Raw genomic sequence first — 25,668 nt, 5'->3', positions numbered from 1 at the left:
CTGGTGTGTGTGTCTACTACACTCGACACACGCTCGCACGAACACTCGGAGGTTTGGTACCCTCTCTGTACAAAAATTCACTCACTCTATACAACGCGCCGAGGCGAGATGTTACTAACACAACGAGGTATACACACTTTTAGTAGCCTGGTAGGAACCATCTTTGTCCATTCATTTTCTATTTCCCGTAGTTATCAAATCAACGCCGCTGCGGCGCTGCCTTTCAACCCCACCGCAAAAATGAGATTTGGGATACTGGAGATTGGTGTTTTGTTAAAAGGAGGAGGAGTTGGCCTGTCACACGGCACGGGTGTTTAAATGTAAACAATGGACAACTGTATGACAATTCGTCTTAAAGTTATTGCCGTTCTCTGTAAACCACAGCTGGAAAAACTTCAGGGTAACGTGACAGTTGATATTGATTTAATTTCATATGTTATCAATCCAAGTTTATTTCTTATTTATTCTCCGTTCCCAGGTTCGTCGGTGGAAACCATCGATCAAGTATTACAAAATAATTTAGCACTAGTCAGAACTTTCCAAAATACTCTTGCAGATCAAGGAAATCATGATCTACTGAAAGTATTTGGTATTGAAAAATGCCACATTGGGGATGTGAAGTAATTATTCATCGTTTACCTTGGGTGTCACATTGTTCCAATAATTCATTTATTGTTTTCATTTATTGTGCAGATGGTCTTACAGCTGCTTATGCCTAGAAACTATTCTCGAAGTTGCCAAGGCAATGGATTTGGATGCTGCGAACTGTAATAAGTCTACCATTCATAGCGATTCTAGTGTACCTTGTCTATCGGTTCAACATGAGATAGACATTGCAAAATGCTTTCAACTCATTGTTGGGTTTGGACTGTTGCCAAATCTCCTACCTAATATAGGAATACCTATCCAAAGGAGATCAAAATACTATAATCTCTTCCACCAATCGCCACATCTTACTGATGAACAGGTATTACACAGAATAGTTTTTCTAATGCTGTATAATCATGCAGATTGTTTTCTCTAGAAATATTCAAGACTAACAGTGGTGGTACGAGGATTATGTGAAATTGAAAAGAGCCAATCTTTTGGTCCTAAATTTGCCACAAAGCATTTAGCCGATTTGCTGACTGCTCTACTCCAAATCTGTCATGCTCCAATCAGCAAACCTACCTCAGATTCTCAAGTCCTTCTGTGGCAGCGTCTCCATGAAGAAAGACAAGAATTTGTTCCTCTCCTGAACTCGGTGATTGAACGTACGTATCCGCCCCTGCTGGTGCAAAATCTGTTGTTATTACAAGGACCGTCAGCCTCCCACGCCAAAATCATTCGGGTACTTATAAGTACTTACAAATTTTAGCGAATCCATTTATAATTCAGAATCTCTTTGCTCAGGATGCGCCGAAACCAGCGCCGAAATGGCTTATTCGAGTCTGTGCTCATCTACTCACTCAGCAATTGATGAAACCTAATGGCCTAGCAATGACCATTCAGGGCGTCATGGATTTGGCGGAAATAACTTCGGAAATGTGGCAGAGATGCGACTCGCTTGCTTACATCATTTCTACACCTCCAAGTAGAGACCCTGAGAAACAGCGAGAATATTATTCCACCATTGGTCCACAACTATCGGAATTAGTCACGAAATCACACAAGGTTCAAAATTCTGCCTGTGGCTTTATTCCTATCTCTTTATTGTGTTTTTGTATTTAATTCAGATACTTCCTGATGCGCCTTTCAATCGAATAGCATCTGGCTGTTATCGTGAAATAGCAGCAAGATATCGTCACGTCGCAGAGGACACCGTTTTTGGGCCGCTGTTCCAGCCTCTGGCCTCAGAAGATCAAGACGTCCTGATCCGTTCCATTGAAACCCTTCACTCAATTTTTGTTGAAGGCACAGATCCCTCTGGATTATTGATGTTATTGGTGCCACATTCGTATCGTCTTATGCAACTCTACAGGTAAATAGTTTGAACTGCAGTAATTTTAAATAACAAACCGCATTTAAATCATGAACGGCTCAATTTCCAGGATTTGGTGTCAAAGCATCTTGCAAGTTAAGACATTGCTGGAAGAGTTAATAGTTCGTCTGATTCGCCATAGTGACAACCCGGATCGTGTTGGATTACTCCGGAGCCTGCTTCAAACTCAAAATAGTGATGATGACGAAGCTTTCTTGGACGAAGACGAGAAAAGTGTCATGGCTCTCATATCTATACTTCAGCGCATAGAAGATGTCCATTTGACTTACTCAGTTTTCGTTTCACTCCTGGAAGATTTACCGCAATTGATGGTTGATCAACCACCTTCTTCCTCGCTAGCGCCTCAGCAACCCCATCTACTGCATTCAGTTCGTAGAGGGCTGGTGACTCTTCGATTAATTGGTTTGCTGAGTGAAGATGAACAGCTACAAAGTTTCTTGCTCAACAATCCCCAGCAAGCAGTCGATTTTGCTCAAGTCTTTCTCAAGAGGGCTGCAGAAAACTTGGATCGTAACCACTTTGATGTCGATCTTGAAAAGGAAGGTCTAGCTATTGTTTTTGCTGTGATAGCCCTGCAAATCGACAATCTTGTTGAAAAAGAGTACGTTAATATTGTCCTTTACACTTGGTACTTGTACGCTAAACTCTTCGCTTGCAGGGATAAAAGTAAAACGTGGTCGTTGTTCGATCCGCTGGTAGAATCGCTGGAACATCTGGTCAAAAAGCATCCACTAGAGCGGATTCGAAATGGAGCAGATGAACTACGTCTGGCCATTCAGACTCGAGGTTTTGTTTTTAATAAAGACTCAACAGCATCGTCTGAAGCTAGTAGAAGCAGCAGCAAGAGTAGCAAAGGTCAGGCTTTCCAGTCGGCTTGGGATCAACTTAGCGATCCACTTTTGCCAGTCCAAGGCCATGCGATTCTCACCCTGTCACACTTGCTCAAGAATAAGGATGAGCAAGCTTTGAAGAACAGAGAGCGCCTCCTCAAAGTGTTTTTGGATTCGCTGGAACACGAAGACTCGTACATTTATCTGGTATGTTCTGAAGATCAGTAGTAGATGTTCAATTAATTGTGACAAGTATTCTTCTTCGTTAGATGGGAATTCAGGCTTTAGGATCGCTGGCTGATGTTTTTACTGAGCAAGTTGTCCAAGCTCTTGTTAACCAACTGGAGCAGTTCATCGACACAGAAGAGCCCAAGTTAGTCACCGATTATGACGCGTCGAAAATCGATACTCCCAGGACACAGCCAGTACGTCGTCCTGCAGAAGTCCGGCTAAAAGTGGGAGAAGCTCTTCTGCAAGTGGTCCGTCTTGTCGGGCCTCTAATCCCCAAATATAAAAGAGTGTTGCTCAATTCTTTCTTGCGCGGTACCAAAGACGAAGATGCATTCGTGCGAGCGTCGTGTTTGCACAATCTGGGAGAACTGTGTGCGTTGCTTCGCTACTCTTTGGATTCGGTAGCTTTTGAGGTAACTGAATTTAATAATTCACGTTGGGCATTCCCTTACTTTTTCAATAACTTAGGTCTTGAATTGCGTCACCAATCTGGTTGCTCGAGATCCTGCAGTGGAAGTGCGCCGAGCCGCAGTCCTTTTAATTACCTTACTGCTACGCGGACTAGATTCTGAAGCGTTACAGGTAAACTGCACACCTACTATCCTATGTACAATTCATTGGTTATTCTTAATTTTTTTAAAAGGTCTTGGAGCCGATAATCAAAGATCTTTACCGAGTTTTAAAAGAAATAGTTCTCCGTGATAATGATGATCGTGTAGTCTTGTTCCACGCAAACCAAGGGCTGGAGAAACTGGCCGATATCGTCAAACAGTACCTCACTGCGCCGAAACTTGCAGGGAAAACAATTCGCGAGTTGAGGCTTCCATAGCTTCTTCGAAGAAAGGGCTTTTGCTGTTTTTCTGTATAGCAAATGCATTGATCTGCTTATATTTACCTTTGAACGATGTACAATGATCAGCCGCAATATGAAGTTTCATCGGACAAAATAAACATCGTATTTTGCAAAACCATTTGCTAAGCATCAATCGATCGTCACCGATGTTTCAAATTAATTCGAAATACCAAAGTGAGACATGTCTTTGACTAATAAAGCTTTCAAGCTTTGGCACAACGAACTCCTTTGAAAAAGGGCGTTTGTATTAGAAAATGGACTGCTTTTTTTTTAGTTAATTGATGACTTGGGTTCTGTACACCATGATAACTCAGTTATCTTTCTTGCTTCGACTGTCTTCTTCTTTATTTTCAGTTTCTTCTGCTGGACTGGTCGTTTTCTTTCCCAATAGAGATTTTAGTTTGGAGATGAATCCTCCACCTCCTCCAGCACCAGTCGCTTCTTTCACTACCAACCTAAAAATAAATTCCAGGATTTAAATAAAAGCAAAATGAGAGTTGTTTAAAAATACGAGGTCAGATGAACTTACCTCTTGGTGGTCAAATTGTAGAGGGGCCCAAACGCCAAAGCCACTACCGTACAAGCTAAACAGATTACATTGTAGGGCATGCTGAAATCGGGTGTAGCCATGGCGACCACCAAGGTTTCCGTGTGGACACGCACGAAATAGCCGGATTGGCTGACGTTCCAGCTGTTCATTTCGTGAAAATATTTCAATCATTATCACTTCAGTATTGATAAACGTACAAACTACCTTTGATCGAACGTTGAAACATGTCTTGGTATTCCGGTCCAGTTACGAGCAACGGGCAACAATGCCGAAATGACGGCTGGACCCAGATCGAACCCTCGATGGGCATCTGGTGGATATTCGGTCCATTTCAGAAAACCTTTCTGAAATTCCCATTCAATCTCCGTTACAGAGTCGGCGGGTAAAGTGAGACGCAATTCGAGATGGTGAGGTCTTTGACGATCCAGCCCAGGCCGAAAATAAAGTTTTTGTGGTATGTCTTTCGAAAATAAAAAATAGTTAGAAAATGATAGGGTTGATGTTATGCAGTAATTAAGTCACATAAATCGGCTAACCTATTCCGACTGGTTTGTTTTTCGAGTTGCTAAAGGCCAACGTATGAAGGAATACGCGGCAATACCACGGAACCAGCTCCAAAAAGACTATATCTATATCATTGCTGAAATAGTTGTTGTGAATTCGTGTCACTAGTTTACCTTTAGCCTGTCCATGACCTGTCAAATAGTTATTGAACTACAGTGAAGTCCATACTTTGTGAATATTAAAATTATGTTCTACCTCCTACAAAACGTGTTGCATGGATCAGCGGTGATGGGACATTTCCGTAAGTCAATTTTTTGGTATAAGAAGCTTGTACATTTATGGGCAACGATGGCACGGCATTCAAGTCATACGATGCAAGATGCGTTGTGCTACCTCCACGTTGATTGATAAAAATGGAAGTCGGGTCGGGTCTCAGTTTCCAATGTATGCTGCTGGTCTATTAAAGTCAAAAATTTACTTTGTTTATTTTTAAATTTTGACTTTTTTCTTTTTTGGCATTTTTCTTTTTTTCATTTCTTTTCAGGACACGGCCTTTGCTACCAATAAGACATTTTAATACTCACAAGATTAGAAGTGATGTCGATGTAAACTTTTGAGACTTGCGCTCTCGGGCAGGACGAGAATAGATGAGCTCCATAAATACTTTTGAACGACCAGTCGGCATTTATCCCGTGGTAGGTATTGCCATGCAACACAGTTGGTTCAGAGATAAGAGACAACGATAATTTTAATTCCAAGGACGTTTCTTGGCATATTTTATCCTGTGGTGCAAAAATAAATTAGGTCAAATATTTCAAACATATTTTTTATTAAAAAGAAAGAAAAATTACCCTGCAAATGGGCCTCAGATCTAAAGCCAGTGAATGGTAATTACTGCCATACAGGTTCTTGGCATTTAGCAGTTCACCCAATCCACTCTGTAAAAAAAGAAAAAAAATTATAGTAATGGATGATTATAGGCAAGAGCACAAATATGACATACATGGCTTTCACACGGTAGAAGTTTTTTCCATGGTGTTAGGTTTTCAGTACAAACAATTTCTCTGGGTAAATTTGCATAACGCTGATGAGAAGCATTAGTCCCACCCAAATTGAGACCCTCAGGAGAAAAGGTCCAAAGAGGCTGTATTGTGTTTGTCAAAGTTACAAAATTGAACGAGGAGCAGAAAAGACCAGAGAGTGAATTCACTAGGCCAATCCAAGCAGTGTCTATTTCATCACTATACAACAAAACCATTAGCTAAATTGATACATGTAAGGTCGACATAGCATTGGAACTTACTTGCTCAGCTGAGGATAGAAGGTGGCAAATACTTCAGCACCAGGACCAGCATGTCTAACTGGATATCCCCATTTTTGTGTCCTCCAAAGGCTCTGTGTCAAACTGAGATGGAGCTCCCTCAAGGAGTGCTTTTGTATGATTTCACCAATGGATCTCGGAAATAGATTGTAGTGCCGTACTGAAATTAAATTAGATGTTACATTTCTTTAGGTACGGAGGATAGTTTTAAAAACGCCGACTCACGTTTAGTCTCCTCGGGATCGACATCCCACTTTGTAGTGAATTGAAAAAATGAATATACATGACCAGTAGGTAACGGTTTGATTAACAGTTCTTCGGTGAACGATTCTGATATGGCTAAGATATTCCTGACAAAACTGAGAATGACTAAAAGAAAAGATATAAATGTTTTGAAGTGGGGCTTCATCTTTTGAACTGACAGCTCGCAATAGCGCAGCTGACGAACATGGTGACATCTAGCGGTTAGAAAATCAGCAGATGGGAAATGTGAAAATGGCACTAAAAGGCTTAGTCTGCCAATATCTCCACCATTTCTATTTCTACACATGGATCGAGCATTATTTTCAACATATTTTATGAAAGAACGCCTACGGGTATCTTATAAATATAATTTAACTATTCACCGCAGAAAGCATGAAAAAATATCAAGTCAAATAACGACAGATAGTGAATACTAAACTAACTCGGCAAAAAGAGTCTTCTATACTCCTACCTTCAGCAGGCTTTTATTATCTACCAGCCAACATCTTCAGATTTTTCCTCGTGCTGCTTTCGTATGCTGTGACGTCTTTATACGGCGAAAACGTTGCGTCATTCGGAAATATTCCCCCAAGCGAAAAAACTGAGGAAATTCCATTTTACTTTCGAAAATCCGGCCGAGTCCATTGCATTCCTACCAGATTTGCCGTGAGGTTGTATCTCAGTCAGGTGTGTAGCAATTCGTTTTCCAGTCTTGAATGGTGCACTTGTATGGACCTTGTTATTACTAAGACAAACGTACTTTACTTGAAGTTTTAACGTCTTGAATTAAAGCTTGGACATCCCGTCAGAGATTCCCCGCCAACGCCAAAACTCCTGTGCAATTTTTCAAGCTGGTGGTTTTGCCGGCTGGATGTTTACGTGATCCAGATGACTACAATTTACGTACAAATAGTGCTATTTTACATCTTATTTGGAGCTAGTCAAACTGCTTCTAAATGGCTACCGATGATTCCAGAGGGATCGTATCAAGTGGTAGCAGCTGGTGCAAACCTTGTACTGACTTGCATCTACCAATATCGAGACGAATACGACGCTAACTTCAGTAACATTTGGTGGACTCTACCTGATTATGTCGAAAAGAATACGGTAATTTAAATACTTAAAAGTTCCCTTCATGTTTTAGTAAATGATTTGTGTTTGCTCAGATTGGCGATCTCCACACACGTCTTAGCAAAACGTTTTATAGGAACGAAACACACTCGACATCGACAATTGTTTTACTCCGAGTCCGGCACACAGACACTGGTTTTTATGGTTGCGAGCAAAACAGTTGGAACAAGAAGAAAATTCAACAATACGTCTACGTTTACAGTTAGTTCTACATCATACACAGATCACTTTAACTCAAATACTTAACGGTTATATGCGAATAGATAACAACAGCTTCGACTCCAAGTCGAGTTATCTCACATTCATGGATCCTTACGAAGCTGCTTACCTCGCCCAGCAGGGCGTGTCTCTTCATGTCCCTTGTAAACCAACCCATCCGAACTTGAACATCTCTGTCATCCGCACCAGTCAGTTTACAGCGAACGGAATAATATCCATAGATTTGAAGAAAGAATCGGAAAAATACCAAGAAGATTTACTAGTTGAATGGAATTCGAATTGGTTGCTGAGACCTGAACGTGGATTGACACTTACAAATCCGAAAGTCGGTGACGCTGGAAAGTATGGATGTATTGGCACAATGAACAACATCACTGACGAGAAATATTTCGATATTTACGTCAAAGGTTATTCTCAATTGGGTGTAATTTGAATTTTTTCACTGACTGAGATCGGTTAAATGCAAATAGGAATGGAGGTGGTAAGAGTTGGTGAAATGGAAGAACTGGTAGAAGGAGCCAACGCCACCCTAATCTGCCGAATGTTCACTGAAACTGAATTTTCTTCACCACCAGCATGGAATTATCGAATAAACAACACCGGACAAATGCGAGTTATAAATGAGACTAATCCACCTGAAGGTAAATGTACACGTCGTGTAACAAGATTTGAATGACGACTGATTAACTGATATGCAGGTATAAAAATCAAGACGCAACGGTGGAGCAAAGAAGCGTGCATATCAGGATGTAGGGAATTTACATACTTTGAAAGCCGACTGGATTTGCTGGGCATTAAAGCGAATAGCGAGACAGCATTCCAATGTTCAGCGTTCATCGATCAACAATCAGTATCAAAGATAATTATGTTCACGATTAAAGGTAAAATTGGCCAATTAAACAGGTGAATAAGATTTACTGCTACGTTGTTTTGCTTTTTTTCCAGGAATGAATTACGACCGGAAACAGGAAATCATTACGATTATCGCCACTTCTGTAACCATTATTTTGCTAATGTTGTTCGTGATTGGAATTGGCATGAAATTGTACTTTGATAAGGTGAGTGCAACTGTTTTTTTCGTTTTTCTAATGGCATATTTGAATATTCAAATGGCTCACCCATAATTTAACTACTGGATATTGAAAGAAAAATGCGAAAGAAGAAATTGATAGAAGATTGGGGGGAAATCCAAATGGAATCAATCCCGATTTGCCGATTGAATATCAAACTGAATTCCTGCCGTACGATAAACGATGGGAATTCCCGAGAAATCGTCTAACACTCGGTTTCGTATCTTCAAATCCTGCTTCATTGCACGTTTTCCTTCCGTTAAACTAAACCTTACATTCATGCAGGGATTCAACTCGGGACGGGATGTTTTGGACGCGTTGTTAAAGCTGAAGCAGTTGGCCTCAAAGATTCGAAAGAAACTGTCAAAACAGTGGCCGTCAAAATGATCAAATCGCAATCCGATGCCGTTGCCATGGATGCCCTTATTAGCGAATTGAAAATTCTGATATATTTGGGATCGCATTTGAATATCGTCAACTTATTAGGAGCCTGCACCAAAGATATTGTCAAAGGTATTTAGGATTTTGTTTACCTGTTCTTTATCCTTTGCCCTGGCGTAGCAAAAGCCCCCGTAAACATAATTTAAGTTTGTTGGGGGCTTTGTAGGTGAACTGTTGGTCATCGTCGAGTATTGTCGGTTCGGCAACTTGCAGACCTACTTGATCAATCACCGGGATCAGTTTATTAATCAACTAGACGACTTTGGCAACATGAAATCAGGAATCGATCCTGAACAAACACAGTAGAATACGTTTCATAATTAAGATCAATCATTTAAGAATAATTCTTTCTTTTTCAGCGAACATTTGAACTTGCCTGCGAATGGAGAGCGAAACATCCAGCAAAACGCCAATGTTGAGAGAGATCCAGCTTCAAATTTTACTATTTCCACCCGAGATTTAATTTCGTGGGCTTTTCAAATAGCTCGAGGAATGGAATACTTGTCTTCCAAGAAAGTACGTTACACTATAAAAATTTAATTTTCAAATTTAAAAAACAATACAGCGAATTACCAGGTGCTCCACGGTGATTTAGCAGCACGTAATGTTTTACTAGGGGATGATGGCGTTGTTAAAGTAGCTGATTTCGGTATGGCTCGTAAAATGTATTGCAACGATTATTACGAGAAGAAGAGCCAGGTAATTGAGTGAGACAATTTCACGTCAAGCGAGTGAATGAAAACGGTCGTTTGCAGGGACTATTGCCCGTCAAATGGATGGCCATAGAATCCTTTACGGATCAGATCTTCTCTAGCCAATCAGATGTCTGGTCTTATGGAATTTTCCTTTGGGAACTATTTTCCCTCGGCAAAGCTCCGTATCCAGGTTTTAATGTTTACAGCTGTTTCTTTCACAGTCACTTACTGAAGTTCTTTTTCACAGGGAGGAATGCTAAATTTGAACTGATTAAGGTGCTCCAAAATGGATATCGCATGGAAAAACCGGACAATGCACCCAACTTCTTCGGCGAAATTATGGCAAACTGCTGGAAATCAGAGCCGAATGAGAGACCCACTTTTGTCCAACTGCAGCAGACGATTGGCAACTACATGGAGCCCTTAACGACTGCTGATTATTTGGATGTTAGTGTTCCAGACAACGACGAGATAAACAGATCGTCTTCCCAGATATCGACGTTGCCAAATGAAGAGCCTGATTCTCAATTCGAAATAGAAGAAGAGATAACTCAATTTTAATTTCTAAAGCTTTAGGATGTTACGATTAGATGTCCGCAAACCTACTGTGATTTTTTCTTTCCATAACGAAAGCCAATTTAAAATTGTGATTGACCTCACAATGCCATATACAAATACCGTTTATATACCGTTGATGAGATTATTTTGATGTGTCGTTACACAGCACTTACACACACATTTATGCACACACACACACATGCCAGAAAAGGGAGATGTACGCCAGTCTTTTTAGATCTACAACAACATCCATATACTCTTATATAAAAATGTCATTTCTATAGTATTCCGTAAAAGGGGGTCCCCTTTTTTTTGAAGAGGGGGGGTTGTTACGGCCGGTCGACCAGCATCAACACAAAAGAGGGAGAACATACAATAGACGGTAAGGGTGGCAAAAGTTATTTCATTCATGTAATGATCGATATATAGAGATACACACTACGTTATTCTTTTTCGAGCACACTCCAACAACGACACTTGAAAAAAAAAATCAAAATAGGGAAGTTATGTAACACACTGGCAGTCAACAGATCATCTCCACTGCTGTCAACGCTCACGTTCTGCTTATCTGTTGTTGTCCTGCTGAAATAAGCCCCTCCGTTCTCTCTCGGAGTGTCGTAACAGATAACACACTGGCCCCGGATTACACGTTTATAATAGAGACCAGAGTATACAGTTTCTACGTAGCGTATGTATAATATTATTAGATCTATATTTCTATTGTTGTTCGTCTTTTGCGGCTTAACAAAATGATGGCTATCATCGTAATTATAAAATCCCGCGCTTCAATGCGTTCATACACCGCAGATTGAATATTAGCCAAGGCGAGTTTTGTGAGACTCGATTTCTCGATGACAAAAGATCGTAAATGGAATGGATTTTTTTTTGTGTGTGTGTGTGTCTGCCCAGGGAAAGTTTTCACCACGGATGTTCTATACAGCGGCACAGAGTGTGTGTGTGGCGTTTATGAATTTTCGATGATATTGAACAAGCAATGAATAGGGACCCATCCACACAGAAGGGGTTTTGTCACAAGAGCTCCGAAATAACATACACATTGTCCGAGGAAGACCTCCAGGGATAGTTTGGTTGCTGCCTGATATGCCAAGTCAAAACTCTTCCGTCGAGCTTTTACTATTTCCGGCCACCATGGAATCGAATTTAGTTTTTTTTTTTTTTTTAAAGCAGAGCAATTCCATAACCTTTCAAAAGTTGAGTGTATGTCTATACAGTTCTATTAAACAGTTTACATAAAGAAATGCAGTTCTATATAACGTGGTATTATTTCACAAGGTGACTGCGTGTTATTGTTTGGGATATACACCATAAGTCGATGAGGGTTACGTTGTTCCGGATCGGTAACTTTGTCACCCTCCTCACACACACACACTCTGATATATTGCGTTGATGTGTGTATAATATACTCCCCATACGAAGTACATTGAAGAGCAACAGTCTCTTCTTGTGGCCATCCAAAAATGAGCGCTCTTCTTTTTTGCTTGTGTCGATTTATTTAGTGAGGACGTAACTGACTACAACGACTTGATCGATTAGACAGTTGGCTCTTCTCTCTCTCTATGTGTGTCTATACAAAACACAAACGCCGTTTTTCCAGCGAAATCATCAAGCCGATAGATGGTGAAAGCTTATTTTCAGTGGTCCTATATCATCTCCCTTTTATTTTTTGGGGGGAGAGCAAGGGAAGTTTTTCCTGTTGCAAAAGCGGATGGAGGGGATATACTACTTGATGAATAGCTTTGTTATTGTTCTATATAAAGAAAATTCCGTATGGATCGCGTTTGGAAATGAGACCCCCACGAATAAAAGACGACAACCAGTTATAGACTGACGGTGTTAGAGATAATTATCGCGGAGGTTCTTCTTTTCTTTTTTAAGCAGTAAATGAACTACATGGATTTACTGTTTAGCCTGTACGAAAGCTTATTCCGGATCTCGGAAGGGTAAAGGCTATCCGCAACTTCCGATGTAGTTCCTAACTAGATATCAGTCGATTTCATTTTTGGACATTCGGCCTACTTAAAACTCACGCCATTTTGTTGTCTGTTTTTTTAAAGATTTTATAGTTGATGACATTTGAAAAAAAAAAGATCATAGAGAAAAAGGGAGTGGTGAATTCGATTTCTTTTTTTTCGGATGAGATTTGCGGTTGGTTCCGTGACACTGACAGCGGGGCGGAGCTCTATCCGGAAGATGACGGGGCGGAGCTGTAAAAGAGAGTTTTGCACAGTTCCGGCTATGCTTCTGTTAAAGTTACGCTCTGATGACGTCACACGCAGACGCAAAACACGAAACAGAAGCAGAGAAACACATTTGAGACGCGTATAACCTACGCCCTTTTGCCTCCGTTCTACGCGCTTTGCCATCCCTCTTCCGAAACGCCGTTGATTGGTGGCCCTGGACCGAAAATCTTTGCACCAGTCACTTGTGTCATCCCAACCGTATAAAAGTCCTCAATCGCTTCGATTTCGCTCGCAATTATACGTTTTTCATCGCAAGTTTCAGTGTCGTCCTTTTGGATTTCCGTTTCTGCCAAGGTAAAAATGAAATTGCACAGTTCAATCGGTTCGTTTTGCAAAATGAAATCACAATTCAAAATAATTGATTTGGATTCATTGATTTCATTGAGTCATATGCGAATTTTCGGTTTGGTTATACACACGATGGAAACTTTGAAAGTTAGACGTTGCGCGACGTGGCTCACGTTGATGTCGATTTATTATTGAACGCGTTATCGATAGATACCCCTTTGGAAAGTTAAAAAAAAAAATTGGACGTCAAAAGTGACGAGAGGAAACACGGGAAAATGATGTCCGCCCACAAAAGTGAGCAGCAAACGTCGAGGATGTTTAGAAAAAGAAATTCAAACGGATCCCGTGCGTTTTGATTTAATCCCGTCGGCCAACTGTCAGATCAGATTAGCGTCATATCGCGTGTGTACATGTAAAATGGGAGGGACACACACGTTCGAAACATCAGAGATTTTTAATGTTTTTCATTCCATAATCCATTTTCAAGCAGGACGTCATTTTTCCGGCCCTGCGTCACGTCATCCGCCCCACTGCTTGATCGCAGATCATGCCCCACACAGGTAAAAACATCAACGTATTCTGATCTAATCATACGAAAATTTCCCCCTCTAATCTTCTTTGAATATTTGACAACGTCTGACTTAATCTTATTTTTTTTTTTTAAAGAGTTTAAATTTAATTAAAACAATACTTACGTGAATGTTCAGGTCAGGCCGGAGTCAATCAGTTGGGTGGTGTTTTCGTTAATGGACGGCCTCTACCAGATTACGTTCGCCGACGGATCGTTCAGCTGGCGCTCCTCGGTGTCCGTCCGTGTGACATTTCACGACAATTGCTCGTCTCTCACGGATGCGTTTCTAAAATACTCACGCGTTTTTATGAAACAGGATCAATCCGGCCCGGATCGGTTGCTGTCAACAACAAGCACAAGGTTTTAAATATTTTAGATTCTATTAAATCCGTAGGCCTATAGATAGCGCGTTTGTGCGCCTAGTGATTTTAACGCACGTATGAAATTCTTATTTAGATTTTTTTGAATTTTGAATTTGCCATTGTGTTTTCTTAATTGAAATTTATGGGAAATCAGGCAGCCGCGAAAAGAATTCTTAATTAGTCAAGCAGTAATTAGTTAGAAAAAGTGTTCCAGCATGAAATTGTAAATCTTTCAAACAACAAACGACCGCAAAAATTTGCTTCGTTAATTGTTCGTGGGAATAACCGACAATTTGTTAAACGTGAAATTTGGGTTTTTTTACCGTTACTTTAAGATCGCGACGCCTAGCGTCGTGCGGAAGGTTCTCCGACTGAAGAGCGAACGGCCGTCGCTCTTCGCTTCTGAGATTCGCGAAGCTTTGCTGAGCCAACGCATTTGCGATCCAGGTCAGGTGCCATCGGTTTCATCCATTAATCGAATCCTCCGCGAGGCTGCATCCGCCTCCAGTTCTTTAGCGGCTGAATGGCCCGGTCTAATGGTAGGTCATCACATGCAGCAGCTTTTCATCAGCAATCAATCAGCAACGCTCCAGCAACAACAACAACATCAAGCGTTGCCTGGAACTGCACAGCCATCCGCCGGACTTTCAAATGTGCATCAATTGGATTTGCCGATTCCATCGACATCGGCCACATCGTCCAGTTACGATCCAGCGCCATTAGATTGTAGTAGCAGCAAGCGGACATCTGACGTTCATCCAGCCGATCCACCTCCAGTCGCGCAATCTCAAACTGTTAAACGTAAAAAGATTTCGTACGCCATCGATGATCTGCTGAAAAAAGACGACAGTTAAAAGCAAATCAATGAGTCATTCTTCGTAAACGTTACCTCTAGTCATTAGAAGACTTTGTTTTTTAGTTTTCTTTAAAACAATAACGAAATCTAGTTCAGTATTTCGTCACTGCAGCCAAAAAAAATTAAGTCACATTCTCTTTTTTTGTATTTTTTTTTTTGTGTGTTTGAATGTTTTGACCACGAAAAGAAAAAGGGAGATAAAAAAAGTTGATGATAATATCCATTGTGTAAAACAATTTTTAAAAAATATTTAAATACAAATTCGGGACGGATAAAAAAAGAGAAAGGAATGTTAATGTACACGTAATACATTCAGATCGACGCAATCAAACATGGTGCCGGCGTGCAGTTGTTTTTAAAAAGGGCTATGCACTAGATAGTCTAATTTATTTTAAATGTCCGAGTTTTGCCCGCTAGAGCAAAAATGAATAGTAAAGTGGTTTGAGTGGTTTAAAATATATATATATATCCTTATCATAGATGGAAGCGATGTTGATTGGAGCTAGCATATTCCGGCCGGTAGGAATGAGCTGAAGGCGGTTTATTGATAGAACGATGACCAGCTCGGTAGGGAGTTCCATATTCCGGCATTCGGTCATGAATTTCACCAGGATGGGGAAACATGGCTACCGACTGGCCGGAAACGGTGTGGGCAGAAGATCGACGCGACCGATGGCCGCCGTCATTGGCGTAACCTTGATTCACTTCACCTAGAAAGTCATGACAAACTTAATGGCTGTTATTTGTGTAACGGGAATGGATGTCAACATACCTTTGTAGATGATCGGATAAGGCTGAAGAGATAATAGTTTGACATGACGGACGGCAAGCGTGAATGCTAAAGCGGCTAGGACGAGGACGTCTGCCACGCCTATCATTGCCAAGATATAGGCCCATCGAAGTCCGCATTGTCCGGGATAAAAATGTCTTGCTGAAGGACCGCATACTTCTTGGACAGATGGATCCGACCAGCCTCCAGGGAAAGCCAAAACACCTACTATTAAAAACGCGCCTGCCAAAGAAATAAATAAATAGAAATAAATATCAGGGCTAGTGGATTCGAAAGCCGATTGTTATCGTCGTTGAAATCTTTCTTTTCACGGTAATAACGTGATAGAAACGTTCCGGTCTGACAACGGGAGTGACAAGGGTTGTCGTAAAAGAAAACGTGAGACAATAGACAACAATGCCAGTGCACCCGAGCGGAAAGTTGAATGACGTTTAAAAGATAGCAGGCTTTCACCGTTTCTGCGTTTGAACGATCTATATCTGGGTCACGTTCCACATCGGAATAATGGGTTGCGAAAGTTGTTTTTTTTTTTTTTTATTGGTTTCACAAAAGGAATTCATATTTACCGGAAAAGAACTGGAGCCAGCCGCAAATATGAAAGACGGTCGATGGGCTGAAGAAGAAGAAGAAGAGCATGGCACAGAGGCACAGGACAATCACCACCACTGAGAGGCCTACAAAAACTGTAGCGGCTCTGAAAGCTGGATTCAGGATGGTGTTGAAATCCTCGAGCTGACCTTTGCAAATGATCTCTTGACCAACTGCACTTTTAACCAGACTGCAGTGTTTCCAAAGGCCAAAGTATCCTGTGCCTTTCGATTCCACAGTATCTCCTATCCACTGGGGTTGAATGAAGACCACCACATCAATGATGGCAAAGCAGAATGTAAAGACACTGGATACAAAATGCAACCAAATGTTAAGTTCAGTGTGTTAATCAATGATAAGAGTTAAACATACCCCCAGAGAACTCCTACAGCCTTGGAGCTTCGCAGATAGTTGGAGGTGTACATGTGTGAGGACTCGATGAACTCAACTTGAGCAACACTGGGCACCATTTCTTGCCTCAAAATTCCTCGCTCGCTAACTTGGTCCCGGAATTTGCTTGTCCAGCATTAACGAAAATAGTTGGAAATCCAAATTCCAATGTAATCCAAACAATCTGATCGTGCTGGTTGTTAACTTGATGCGATCTGTTGAATCACATGTTTCAGTCTAACAGTTAACACCAAATACGCAGCACTCGACGAGTGGCCAAACGAGAGCGGCGCGTCCCTGACAACTCGAGAGCATTAAAGTTACTTACACTGCTAGCACGGGCCGATTTGGCATCTTTTTTTGGCCACAGACACACCTGAAGTGTTCCCAGCCATCGTCTAGCACTACTACCTGTTGATCGGTACACTCTGCGCGGATATAAATATTAACGCACTGCCAACCTTGCCTGCAGAAAAGCGAAAATACTGTACTCCGTAAAAGTATTTCCATCTAACCCACTGCGTGCATACCAGAACCAGTTCGACCCTCGCATAATATTAAACACAGTGAAGGGAACAGGTTATGTTATGTCGGATTAAGACCGTTAGTAATTCAAGGTTAAACCTGTTTTGGTTTTTAAAAAAAGATTGGCAGCCAAGATTAACGTGTTCAGTAGTTCAAGTCTGAATTTACCGTCGATCGGGGGCACATTACCGCAGGGGAATAAAATGCTTTGGAAAACGTGTTTTTATTATTTGTCTTGTTCAAAATATCGAGGGCGGCTGTGCCAGGTACTCTTTCAAGGCTAAAAAATGAAAAACAATGTCCGTTGGACTGTGGCTATTATTTTTAAACGTACCAGTCGCTACCAACGGTTCCCTTGCATACGAGTTCAGGAATGTAGGAAGCAGATAGCACTTTTGGTGGGAAAAAATGGTCTTGTTGGGAAACAACCGTGACGATGGCATTGACAAAACCACTTTGTTTTGCATACGATCAATCGACAAGGAATATGTGATATCAGCACCGTTTAGTGTGAGGAAACTCACTAGTTGTACTGAGATTGGCAGAGCAAAATCGATCACGAACTGTTTAGTTGGTTCTTCAGAAACCTATTTCTTCTGTGTCCTTATTTTAACAGGCGACAAATGGTTGGAGAAATTAGATCAGATTTCACTGAGGTCAAAGTAAAACTGCGTGAGTCTGTTTAATAGCAAGAACTATTTAAGTTTATTCGATTCGCTAGCAGCCATTTGCGCGCCCACAAGGTGTTCTGTGGTAGAGCCTTAGGCCCTGGGCGGAAATCACACCGCCAGTGGACACCGTTTGATAAAGAATTCGAGTATCTATTTCCCGTTCTAATATTTTCTTTTCTTTTACGTTGTGCCCTTTCAATTTTTTTGTTTCCCGTAGGGAAGAGTGAGTGATTTATTGCCTTTTGTAAACTATTTTTGTTTCGGACATGGTTGCTTTTACAACGGCATCTAGCATCAAGAATAGTTATTGGTAAAGTGTCATCTACCGACGGATTTCTGCACATCAAGAATACTTCACGGAACAATGCCATCTATTAACTGAATTACGCATACTGTTTCTGCTTCTAAAATAGCTGCAATGCGCAGTACAAAAAAAAAATAGAAAAGTGAAAGAGAACAGAATTAAATACATATGGGTGTATAAATAATGTAAAAAGGAATCATTTGGGCCTTTCACTTTGCCACAAATGCGGTTGGGGATTAGAAATTCTGGCTGCTTCGATGGTTTTTATACTGTCACGATGGATGAAAACTAGAAATCGGCTCTTACAGTACCATAGTCATCTTACAATTGTTGTGCATTGCGCAAACCCCATTACCTTCGTTTATTCAACTCGACTAATACAACTTTAAATTGAATTGCAAAAAGGCCTGAAAGACTGGGGACGTACGGTACTCCTTTTTAATGTTTGCATTCTCGATTCCTCACGGATTGCAGTGTTGCATCGATACAGTTCTTATCTTATGCTATTCGTGCTTGCTTGTATAGTAACGGATAGATATCAAGTCACGCGGCAAGAGAAATAAATATTTTGGCATCATGTTACTTGTTTTTTTCGTCTTTTACTGCATGCGTGGCGTGCTTGACCTGATTATACGTTTGTAGAAATATCTTTCTCTCTCCAGTGATGACAGAGATAGACTCTGCGGAAAACAAAAGTGCTGCATAACTCGATAAATTTGACTTTTTTCGCTCACTAGTCGTTTTTGTTATCTATCGGCATAGGTTCTTTTTCAACTTCGAATTTCCAGTCGAATATAGTCGCAATTTTCATCACAACGCCAAATAGTATTGAACGCTCAGATTTCCTTCCCCAACCTTAAAGTGTTTAAATGTCATGGGTCAAGAAATCCCGAAATCGATGCTCGATGTAAGAATGGCGTCATATACGTATACTCAGTCACACATGATTGGGTTTAAGTATCGATATCGTACGAGATATTCTTAAACGCTTTCTAGATAGTCGCTAGCTTGGATATATATATTTCCAAAACAACTCTGGAGCTGTAAATGATGCTTTTCTGTACCCCTTTTTGTGTGTCTGATGGGAATAACCGACGAGACGGACTTAAAAGAGGCGGCTGTATCTGAAAGGCTCGTTGGCTTACTGTAGTCATTATCGAACGTGAGATCGATTTCATTATTACGATGCAACGGGAGAGTATCCGAGACACGTTTCCCGAGGTACATTATGAAGTTTAGTCGAGCGCTCAACACAAAACAAAACTCCCTTCTCATCTTCTCCAACAGCTGTTTCCCTGCAAAGAAAAAAAACAAAACAAAAACATTAGTCTAAGCAAAACTAATAAGAGTCGAAACCCTCCTGAGAAATTGTTTTGTGGCCTTGGTTCATTCCTTTTGACTTTCGCTATTTTCCAAAACAACAGTCCATCTCTGCTGTTGTCTTTTATAGATTCGTGTAGCGTGACATTGCGTAAAATATGTTATCGCATGGAGGCGGACGTCCCCCTTCCTCTTCTTCATAACGTTACAAAAGCAAAATCAGGCCAGAAGACAAAAGTAGAGCCACCGCAGCTGTTGGTTCAATAGCCTGCCGTGTTGGTTGGTTGGCTCAAGTCAACTGACTGACTAGTTTTTCTACTTTTGCGCTAGCAGTCCAGTCTCTATAATCCTTGTGCTGTGTTGGTTGTTTTTGCGTCCTGGAATTTTATTTTCGGGTTCGTTTGAGGAGGCCGGACCTCTTTCGTTGCCGGCTGTGAAAGTTGAAAGAGATATCCATTGTCCACATCATTTAGTACTTGGTAATTTCTCACTTATTTAGCAACCAGGAAAGGGACGTCATGTGTCAAAAACGTGAGATTAGGACGAAAGTGAAGGGCCACCGCAAAAATTAACCTTTTGCAAGGCTGTTAATTTTTGTTGTTATGTTGTTCTAATTTTATGGTACATTCTCTTTCAGCCTGAAGACGTGTGTGTATGCACTTTTATTGAGAAAATCAGCTGCACTACTATGGTAATCATCAGACCTGGTTAGATAATAATGTCTGGATTAAGGCAGATTGCTACGGAACCAGAAAGTTTGGATTCCAAGGCTCTGGACGGGAAAATGGAAAGAAGCCCCCGATTGAGACATCACACTAAATCCCACAGTGAAAGGATCTCTGACTCTGAACTGAGCACAGAGACCAATAGTCTGTCTGCTGAATCAAACAACGAAAATGGCAGATCACCTGTGAAATCAACACCATCTGGATTGGACCTACACCAGCAAGTCAAAACAAAGCAAAGAAGACGTGGGGCAGAATGGGAAATCATTGATAGCTTCAAGAATATCCAAAGTGGGGATCAAGTACCCAATAAGCTCGAAGGAGTTCTTCTAAAAAAACGTAAATGGCCCTTGAAAGGATGGCACAAGGTATCAATTGATGAATAGTTATACCTGCTAAAGAGATTTCTAATTCTTTTTTCTAATCTTCAGAGATATTTTGTACTAGACAAAGGCAGTTTGATGTACGCCAAACGATCAGCCGATATAGCTCGAGGCAAACCTCACGGCTCTGTAGATCTTGGCTTATCTGTCATCTCGGCCAAACGACGTCGATGCCGTATCGACATTGATGCCGAAGTATTTATTTACCATATCAAGGTACCCACGTGAAACATGAAAACAACAAATAAACAAATATGACCGTTGATTCGATTAATCAATGTTTTTACGTTAATCAGGTGAAATCGCGAGAAGAATTTGGACAGTGGTTAGAAGCATTGAAAGAACATCGTCAATTTCGTCAGCAGCAATTGCACAGCCGCGAAGCGGCTCAGAAGATGGTGGCGTCTCCAGTGCTTTCTCCTTGTAATCGAGATGAGATGAGCCCTACAGGAGTTGTCGGCCTTCATGTATCAACCAGTTTTGGTACAGCAGAAAGTTTGATGCCCATGTCACGTGAAGGCTCATTGATGCGAAACCTGAAACCATCGAGAGCCAATATGCTGCTGAGCGAAAGTTCTGCAGCATTGGAACAACTAAACAATGACATCGTTTCCGCTCAGGAGAGACTCATTCATCTGGTTAAGTGTGCTGGAGCATGGAGCCACTCGTCCGATAGTCAATCGACGACTGGAAATATTTCACCGGCCACTAAGAAAGATAGGAAAAAGTTTGTTTTGCGACGCAAAAAGAACAAATCGAATACGAGCACCAACTCTGCTGAGCCACCTGCTTCTGCTTCCATGTCCGAATCCGAGTCGGGTCTGTTCTCACGCCATAAATCATTCAGTAGGAATACCGTTATTTAATGTGCTTCTTTTTGTTTTGTTTGTCTTGCAGCCAATATCAACGTTGCTCTGAACGACAAGCACTCCCCACTGAGCTGTAGTATCCCGTCTCTCTCGCCATCGATGAACGGATCTTCGGCAACTGAAATGTTGGTCCCGCCCATGTCGGATTGTAACATGCTCTCGCCAACCGATCCAGGTCACGATTTTCTGAATGGGGCTCAAGATCTGATAGGGCGGCTCACAACGTGTTTACGCACGCTGAATCACGAACGAGAGCGTCTCAAGTTGGTCATCGAAACAGCCACAGAAACGTCGTCAATTTCTTCTCGTAACGGAGCGACTCTGCAGCGTGACGGTGGCGTCGGTGAGAAATTCGCAATGGATTTATGCTAATTAACCCATTTTCTTGCTTCTTGAACGATAATTGCATTTTCCCATCTGCAGCAGTTCCTAGCATGGTCGCCTCACTCCGCTGCGCTCTCCATATGGCCGTCCAGCAGAACAACGAATTGCGTGCCCGTTTACAGAAAATTCGAAGTGAAGCGGAAGTGGCGATTGAAGGCCCCAACCTAACCATGTCCCTGGAATTGGATTTGAATGCATCTGCCCGACTGGGCCACCATTCACTTTCTTACAGTAGCTCTTGTGTCAGCCAGTCGGAATTCTTTGATGCCAAGGAATATCTAACGGATGTTGCCGTCAGCGATTCGTCGTCCGATGCCAGCGAAACCGAAATGGAAGGCGAAAACGAGGCGGAAGAAGAGGGCAGTGTCAGCGAGGCCAGCGAAATGGGCAACGAAGCGTCCAACGATCCAGGTGTGTTTTAACATTTCATTACAAGGAAATTGCATCTTTACGATGAACGGATGGTCTTTTTTTGCACGTAGAATCTCCCGAGCCGGTGGTCAAGTGCACCACTGGGCGCCGGACAAAGTTGCCGACCCCTAAACCCAGTACGGAGGATCTTAGTCTGTGGAACTTGATGAAACGGAATATCGGAAAGGATTTGTCCAAAGTTTCCATGCCCGTCGTCCTCAACGAACCTATAGGTAAGTTTAAATAACAAACAAATCGTACCCCCCCCCCCCAGTTGGGTTGCGACAGAGAACGTTAACTAATAGATTTACCTGCTTATTGGCTCACGGGAAACCGAATTTAGGAATGTTGCAACGTCTTAGCGAAGAATTGGAGTACAGCGAACTGCTGGACAAGGCTTCGGAAACCGAAGATCCATATGAACGAATGGTACTAATTGCCGCCTTTGCCGTTTCGGCGTACGGGTCCTCTCACGTACGCGCAGGTCACAAGCCCTTTAATCCTTTGCTGGGCGAAACCTACGAGTGCGTCCGTGAAGACAAAGGCTTCAAGTATATCGGCGAACAGGTATGGTGTCATACAAGTTGCGTCACATTTTCTTTAATTTGTTGTCTGTTCTCAGGTGAGTCATCATCCGCCCATCAGCGCCTGTTACGCCTCGTCCGACAACTTCGAGTTTTGGCAGGACATTCGAATCAAAACGAAATTCTGGGGAAAGTCGATGGAGTTCCAGCCTTTGGGTAAATAGCCACAATGAAATGTGAATCATCATTTCAATCGTTCATTTGCATTTGTTAATTATAGGAACGGTCAATGTTCGATTGCCAAAGCACAAGGATCATTACCGGTGGAACAAGGTGACCACCTGCGTTCACAATCTGTTTGGCGGCCAACGTTGGGTTGACCAATACGGTGACCTCATCATCACCAACAACAAGGGCATACGTTGCAAGCTGAATTTCGCTAAAGCCTCGTATTGGTCGTCCAATCGTTACGAAGTTGTTGGCTCCGTCACCAACCCCGATGGCAAACTCGTCCATCATTTGTTTGGTAATTTCTTAAGTGACGCAAAGAAAAGGGCCAATTCATTTGAATACGTTTTCGCTATCATCATAGGCAAATGGTGCGAAGGTTTGTACTGCGGAGTGGCGCCATCTGCCCGTTGTGTTTGGCGACCCGGTGCATTACCCGAAGATCACGAGCACTATTACGGCTTCTCTCGTTTCGCCATTGAATTGAACGATCTGGAGCCGTGTCTGGCTGGACGTCCTTCCACCCACTGACAGCCGATTCCGTCCAGATCAGCGCCTGCTGGAAGAAGGTAACGTCCCAGGGGCCGAAGCTTCCAAGTTGCAACTGGAGCAAGCTCAGCGCGAGCGACGCATTGCCAACGAGCAACGCGGTATCAAGCACAAACCCAGGTGGTTCAGGTGCACCGCGTCTGATAGTGTCGCCGACGAAGACGGCGAAAAATGGGAATTCGCCCACACCTACTGGGACGCTAGGGCTCAGGCGAAATTCCGAGACATGAACTTTGTCCGCCTCTGGTAGTTTATTTGATAAACAAAAAAAAGCAAAACAATCAGTAAATAGGTTCCAAAGTGTGTTTGTTTTTTGTCTTTCTTTAAAGAACAAAAAAAAAAGGGGGAGCCACTTACTAAGGGGGGATTTTCTCAATCCTGGATTCTTATTCTGTAAACTACTAGCTCCTGGTTTCACAGCCAACCTGGGCCTTTTTTTGTTTTTTTCTCTTTTCTTGCTTTCCTATTTTTCGAATGGACAAAAATCATTTGGACGTCAGCTGGGCTATTGTCTGTCAATGAAGGGATTGGTTGTTGCTCTTCTGCTAATTTCATGGGGGGGGGGGAGCATTCCCGAAAGAAACCGGTAAAGACACACGAAAGATTGGGATTGTGAATCCATCTTCTGTCTCCGTTTTTACTTCCTGCCTAAAACAACACTACCACATTTACCCTTTTATGTATTCACATTTTTTCTCACTACCGCTGCCTGTTTTCGTTCAATCCACCGAAATGCTACGAGGTATTTCGTTTACATATTTAAGTAAAAAAAAATATATATAAGGAAATTGTTTTGTCCTGCTGAGCTTTAGGACGTCGGCGAACTGATTTCGAAGCAGACGAAATTCAACTGCCTCCTTCTACTTCCTATTCGATAAGCCCATCCATCTCTTTTCTTTGCGTGTGTGTGTGTGTGTTTGTAATCGCATGTTATATTTTTTTTTATTCCATCCAAAAAAGGGAATTTCGTCTGCCGGACACAGACAACAATTCAAGCATTAAAAATGCCTCTCATATATTTGCTTCAAATTAAACAAAATTCAAAGATCGGGAGGGGGGAGGGCGAAAGAATGTCACACACACAAGACGAACAAAAAACTAACAATCTTTTCCTATTTTTTCAATCTATCTTCTCCTCTTCGCTTTAGGTGAAACATACGTACGATGGTAAAACTTAATTAACTGTACTTGTGGTTGTTTTTTTGTTTATCTTTCAGAGTTTTCCTACTCTCCTTCCCCCCACGTCTTCGTTAAGTTTATTGTAATTTTTTTTTCTTTTCGTGAGTGGGAGGGTTCTGTCTTTTGTCTGTCGTCTGTTGTAAGCCAGATAATCAATCTCTTTTTTTTTCCTAAATTTATTATTACATTTTTTTTTGTGTGTTTGTAAAAATTGAAGTGGGGAAGACGAAACACAACAACCAAATGTTTTGGTGGTAGTATTTTTCTTAATGCTCCCATGTTCCTTTCCTTCCCCCTTTTTCATCCTTAGAATATTATATACATATTACAATATAACGTTTACCACACCCCCTGATAGGTTATTTGAAAAGATATGAAAAGATTAAATAAAAAAAAAAACGTTGAAACAGGAAAAGGAGAACTGAAAGCGAAAGGATGTGGCGTGTCTCTTGTAATCAAGTGTGTAAAGCCGAGCGGATTAATAAACAAATTAAAATTATAAATAAATTTTTTTTTCCTTTTATATGGTTTCAGAAAATGTTTATGTTTCACATCTTGTACACTTTGAATTTCGCCGCATTCACAACATAAAATATTGAAAAAAAAAAATAAGATTAAGAGTAAGACAGCACTCAAGTAACACTTTGTTGGAGTGTGAAACAAATTCAAGCCTGAAAATAATTTCGGGAGAAGAGGAAACAAAAAAAAAATGTGCGCAAGAAGATTGTAATGTTTTTTTTGCAGCAAGATAATGTTTCGCATTTTAAACGAGTAAAGACTGAAGGCTTTTCTGACGATGAGGGTTGGCGGCATGAATCTTCCCATTTGATTTTGGAGTTTTTAGAAAATGTCTGTCTCGAAGT

At 41.5% G+C, this 25,668-nt stretch overlaps 6 protein-coding genes across 6 annotated transcripts; 4 read left to right on the top strand and 2 right to left on the bottom strand.

The window, feature by feature from the left end:
• The first annotated feature begins 11 nt into the window (after nucleotides 1–11).
• LOC130689423 (transport and Golgi organization protein 6 homolog) lies at nucleotides 12–4,013 on the top strand. Its single transcript, XM_057512373.1, has 12 exons — nucleotides 12–127; nucleotides 192–400; nucleotides 479–620; nucleotides 694–967; nucleotides 1,025–1,330; nucleotides 1,393–1,653; nucleotides 1,716–1,960; nucleotides 2,031–2,582; nucleotides 2,640–3,018; nucleotides 3,081–3,455; nucleotides 3,511–3,624; nucleotides 3,686–4,013. The coding sequence occupies exons 2-12, from the start codon at nucleotides 328–330 to the stop codon at nucleotides 3,869–3,871; spliced, it is 2,907 nt and encodes a 968-aa protein (XP_057368356.1). The 5' UTR covers nucleotides 12–127; nucleotides 192–327; the 3' UTR covers nucleotides 3,872–4,013.
• LOC130689448 (GPI transamidase component PIG-T-like) lies at nucleotides 3,972–6,698 on the bottom strand. Its single transcript, XM_057512405.2, has 10 exons — nucleotides 6,496–6,698; nucleotides 6,253–6,430; nucleotides 5,953–6,190; nucleotides 5,801–5,887; nucleotides 5,534–5,731; nucleotides 5,205–5,406; nucleotides 4,982–5,140; nucleotides 4,650–4,905; nucleotides 4,425–4,586; nucleotides 3,972–4,350 (listed from the first exon to the last, which is right to left on the bottom strand). The coding sequence occupies exons 1-10, from the start codon at nucleotides 6,677–6,679 to the stop codon at nucleotides 4,206–4,208; spliced, it is 1,809 nt and encodes a 602-aa protein (XP_057368388.1). The 5' UTR covers nucleotides 6,680–6,698; the 3' UTR covers nucleotides 3,972–4,205.
• A 644-nt stretch (nucleotides 6,699–7,342) lies between these two features.
• LOC130689424 (vascular endothelial growth factor receptor 1-like) lies at nucleotides 7,343–10,762 on the top strand. The gene is made up of 13 exons (XM_059495957.1): nucleotides 7,343–7,620; nucleotides 7,680–7,845; nucleotides 7,908–8,270; nucleotides 8,334–8,504; nucleotides 8,562–8,744; nucleotides 8,809–8,921; nucleotides 9,010–9,148; nucleotides 9,219–9,446; nucleotides 9,541–9,676; nucleotides 9,734–9,890; nucleotides 9,951–10,073; nucleotides 10,130–10,259; nucleotides 10,317–10,762. The coding sequence occupies exons 1-13, from the start codon at nucleotides 7,402–7,404 to the stop codon at nucleotides 10,628–10,630; spliced, it is 2,442 nt and encodes an 813-aa protein (XP_059351940.1). The 5' UTR covers nucleotides 7,343–7,401; the 3' UTR covers nucleotides 10,631–10,762.
• A 2,776-nt stretch (nucleotides 10,763–13,538) lies between these two features.
• On the top strand, nucleotides 13,539–15,182 carry LOC130689440 (paired box pox-neuro protein-like). The gene is made up of 3 exons (XM_057512395.1): nucleotides 13,539–13,736; nucleotides 13,884–14,107; nucleotides 14,445–15,182. The coding sequence occupies exons 1-3, from the start codon at nucleotides 13,724–13,726 to the stop codon at nucleotides 14,961–14,963; spliced, it is 756 nt and encodes a 251-aa protein (XP_057368378.1). The 5' UTR covers nucleotides 13,539–13,723; the 3' UTR covers nucleotides 14,964–15,182.
• Nucleotides 15,183–15,427: 245 nt separating this feature from the next.
• On the bottom strand, nucleotides 15,428–17,196 carry LOC130689438 (LHFPL tetraspan subfamily member 3 protein-like). The gene is made up of 4 exons (XM_057512394.2): nucleotides 16,716–17,196; nucleotides 16,322–16,650; nucleotides 15,738–15,977; nucleotides 15,428–15,675 (listed from the first exon to the last, which is right to left on the bottom strand). The coding sequence occupies exons 1-4, from the start codon at nucleotides 16,811–16,813 to the stop codon at nucleotides 15,440–15,442; spliced, it is 903 nt and encodes a 300-aa protein (XP_057368377.1). The 5' UTR covers nucleotides 16,814–17,196; the 3' UTR covers nucleotides 15,428–15,439.
• A 2,484-nt stretch (nucleotides 17,197–19,680) lies between these two features.
• On the top strand, nucleotides 19,681–23,926 carry LOC130689446 (oxysterol-binding protein-related protein 3-like). Its single transcript, XM_057512403.2, is given in 12 exon segments — nucleotides 19,681–20,032; nucleotides 20,191–20,646; nucleotides 20,710–20,877; nucleotides 20,958–21,480; nucleotides 21,559–21,873; nucleotides 21,954–22,325; nucleotides 22,397–22,558; nucleotides 22,669–22,892; nucleotides 22,948–23,065; nucleotides 23,130–23,375; nucleotides 23,442–23,584; nucleotides 23,586–23,926. Coding segments are annotated over 11 exon segments (2,937 nt in total). The 5' UTR covers nucleotides 19,681–20,032; nucleotides 20,191–20,271; the 3' UTR covers nucleotides 23,877–23,926.
• Nucleotides 23,927–25,668: the final 1,742 nt, after the last annotated feature.

The sequence above is a fragment of the Daphnia carinata genome, chromosome 6, assembly GCF_022539665.2.
Source record: "Daphnia carinata strain CSIRO-1 chromosome 6, CSIRO_AGI_Dcar_HiC_V3, whole genome shotgun sequence".
NCBI lineage: Eukaryota > Metazoa > Arthropoda > Branchiopoda > Diplostraca > Daphniidae > Daphnia > Daphnia carinata.
The sequence above is the reverse complement of the archived record's forward strand: the minus strand, read 5'-3'. Positions and strand labels throughout refer to the sequence as shown.

Coding starts and splice junctions, on each gene's coding strand:
- LOC130689440 (XM_057512395.1), top strand. Junction 14,108..14,444: donor CTGTCAACAACAAGCACAAG/GTTTTAAATATT, acceptor CGTTACTTTAAG/ATCGCGACGCCTAGCGTCGT.
- LOC130689423 (XM_057512373.1), top strand. CDS start 328: ATGGACAACTGTATGACAATTCGTCTTAAAGTTATTGCCGTTCTCTGT. Junction 1,654..1,715: donor TAGTCACGAAATCACACAAG/GTTCAAAATTCT, acceptor TATTTAATTCAG/ATACTTCCTGATGCGCCTTT. Junction 3,019..3,080: donor AAGACTCGTACATTTATCTG/GTATGTTCTGAA, acceptor CTTCTTCGTTAG/ATGGGAATTCAGGCTTTAGG.
- LOC130689424 (XM_059495957.1), top strand. CDS start 7,402: ATGACTACAATTTACGTACAAATAGTGCTATTTTACATCTTATTTGGA. Junction 7,846..7,907: donor ACAATACGTCTACGTTTACA/GTTAGTTCTACA, acceptor ATATGCGAATAG/ATAACAACAGCTTCGACTCC. Junction 8,505..8,561: donor TGAGACTAATCCACCTGAAG/GTAAATGTACAC, acceptor ACTGATATGCAG/GTATAAAAATCAAGACGCAA.
- LOC130689438 (XM_057512394.2), bottom strand. CDS start 16,813: ATGGTGCCCAGTGTTGCTCAAGTTGAGTTCATCGAGTCCTCACACATG. Junction 15,978..16,321: donor CTGGCTCCAGTTCTTTTCCG/GTAAATATGAAT, acceptor TTTCTTTGGCAG/GCGCGTTTTTAATAGTAGGT. Junction 15,676..15,737: donor TTATCCGATCATCTACAAAG/GTATGTTGACAT, acceptor ATGACTTTCTAG/GTGAAGTGAATCAAGGTTAC.
- LOC130689448 (XM_057512405.2), bottom strand. CDS start 6,679: ATGAAGCCCCACTTCAAAACATTTATATCTTTTCTTTTAGTCATTCTC. Junction 6,191..6,252: donor TTCTATCCTCAGCTGAGCAA/GTAAGTTCCAAT, acceptor TTTGTTGTATAG/TGATGAAATAGACACTGCTT. Junction 5,407..5,533: donor TCGACATCACTTCTAATCTT/GTGAGTATTAAA, acceptor TGACTTTAATAG/ACCAGCAGCATACATTGGAA.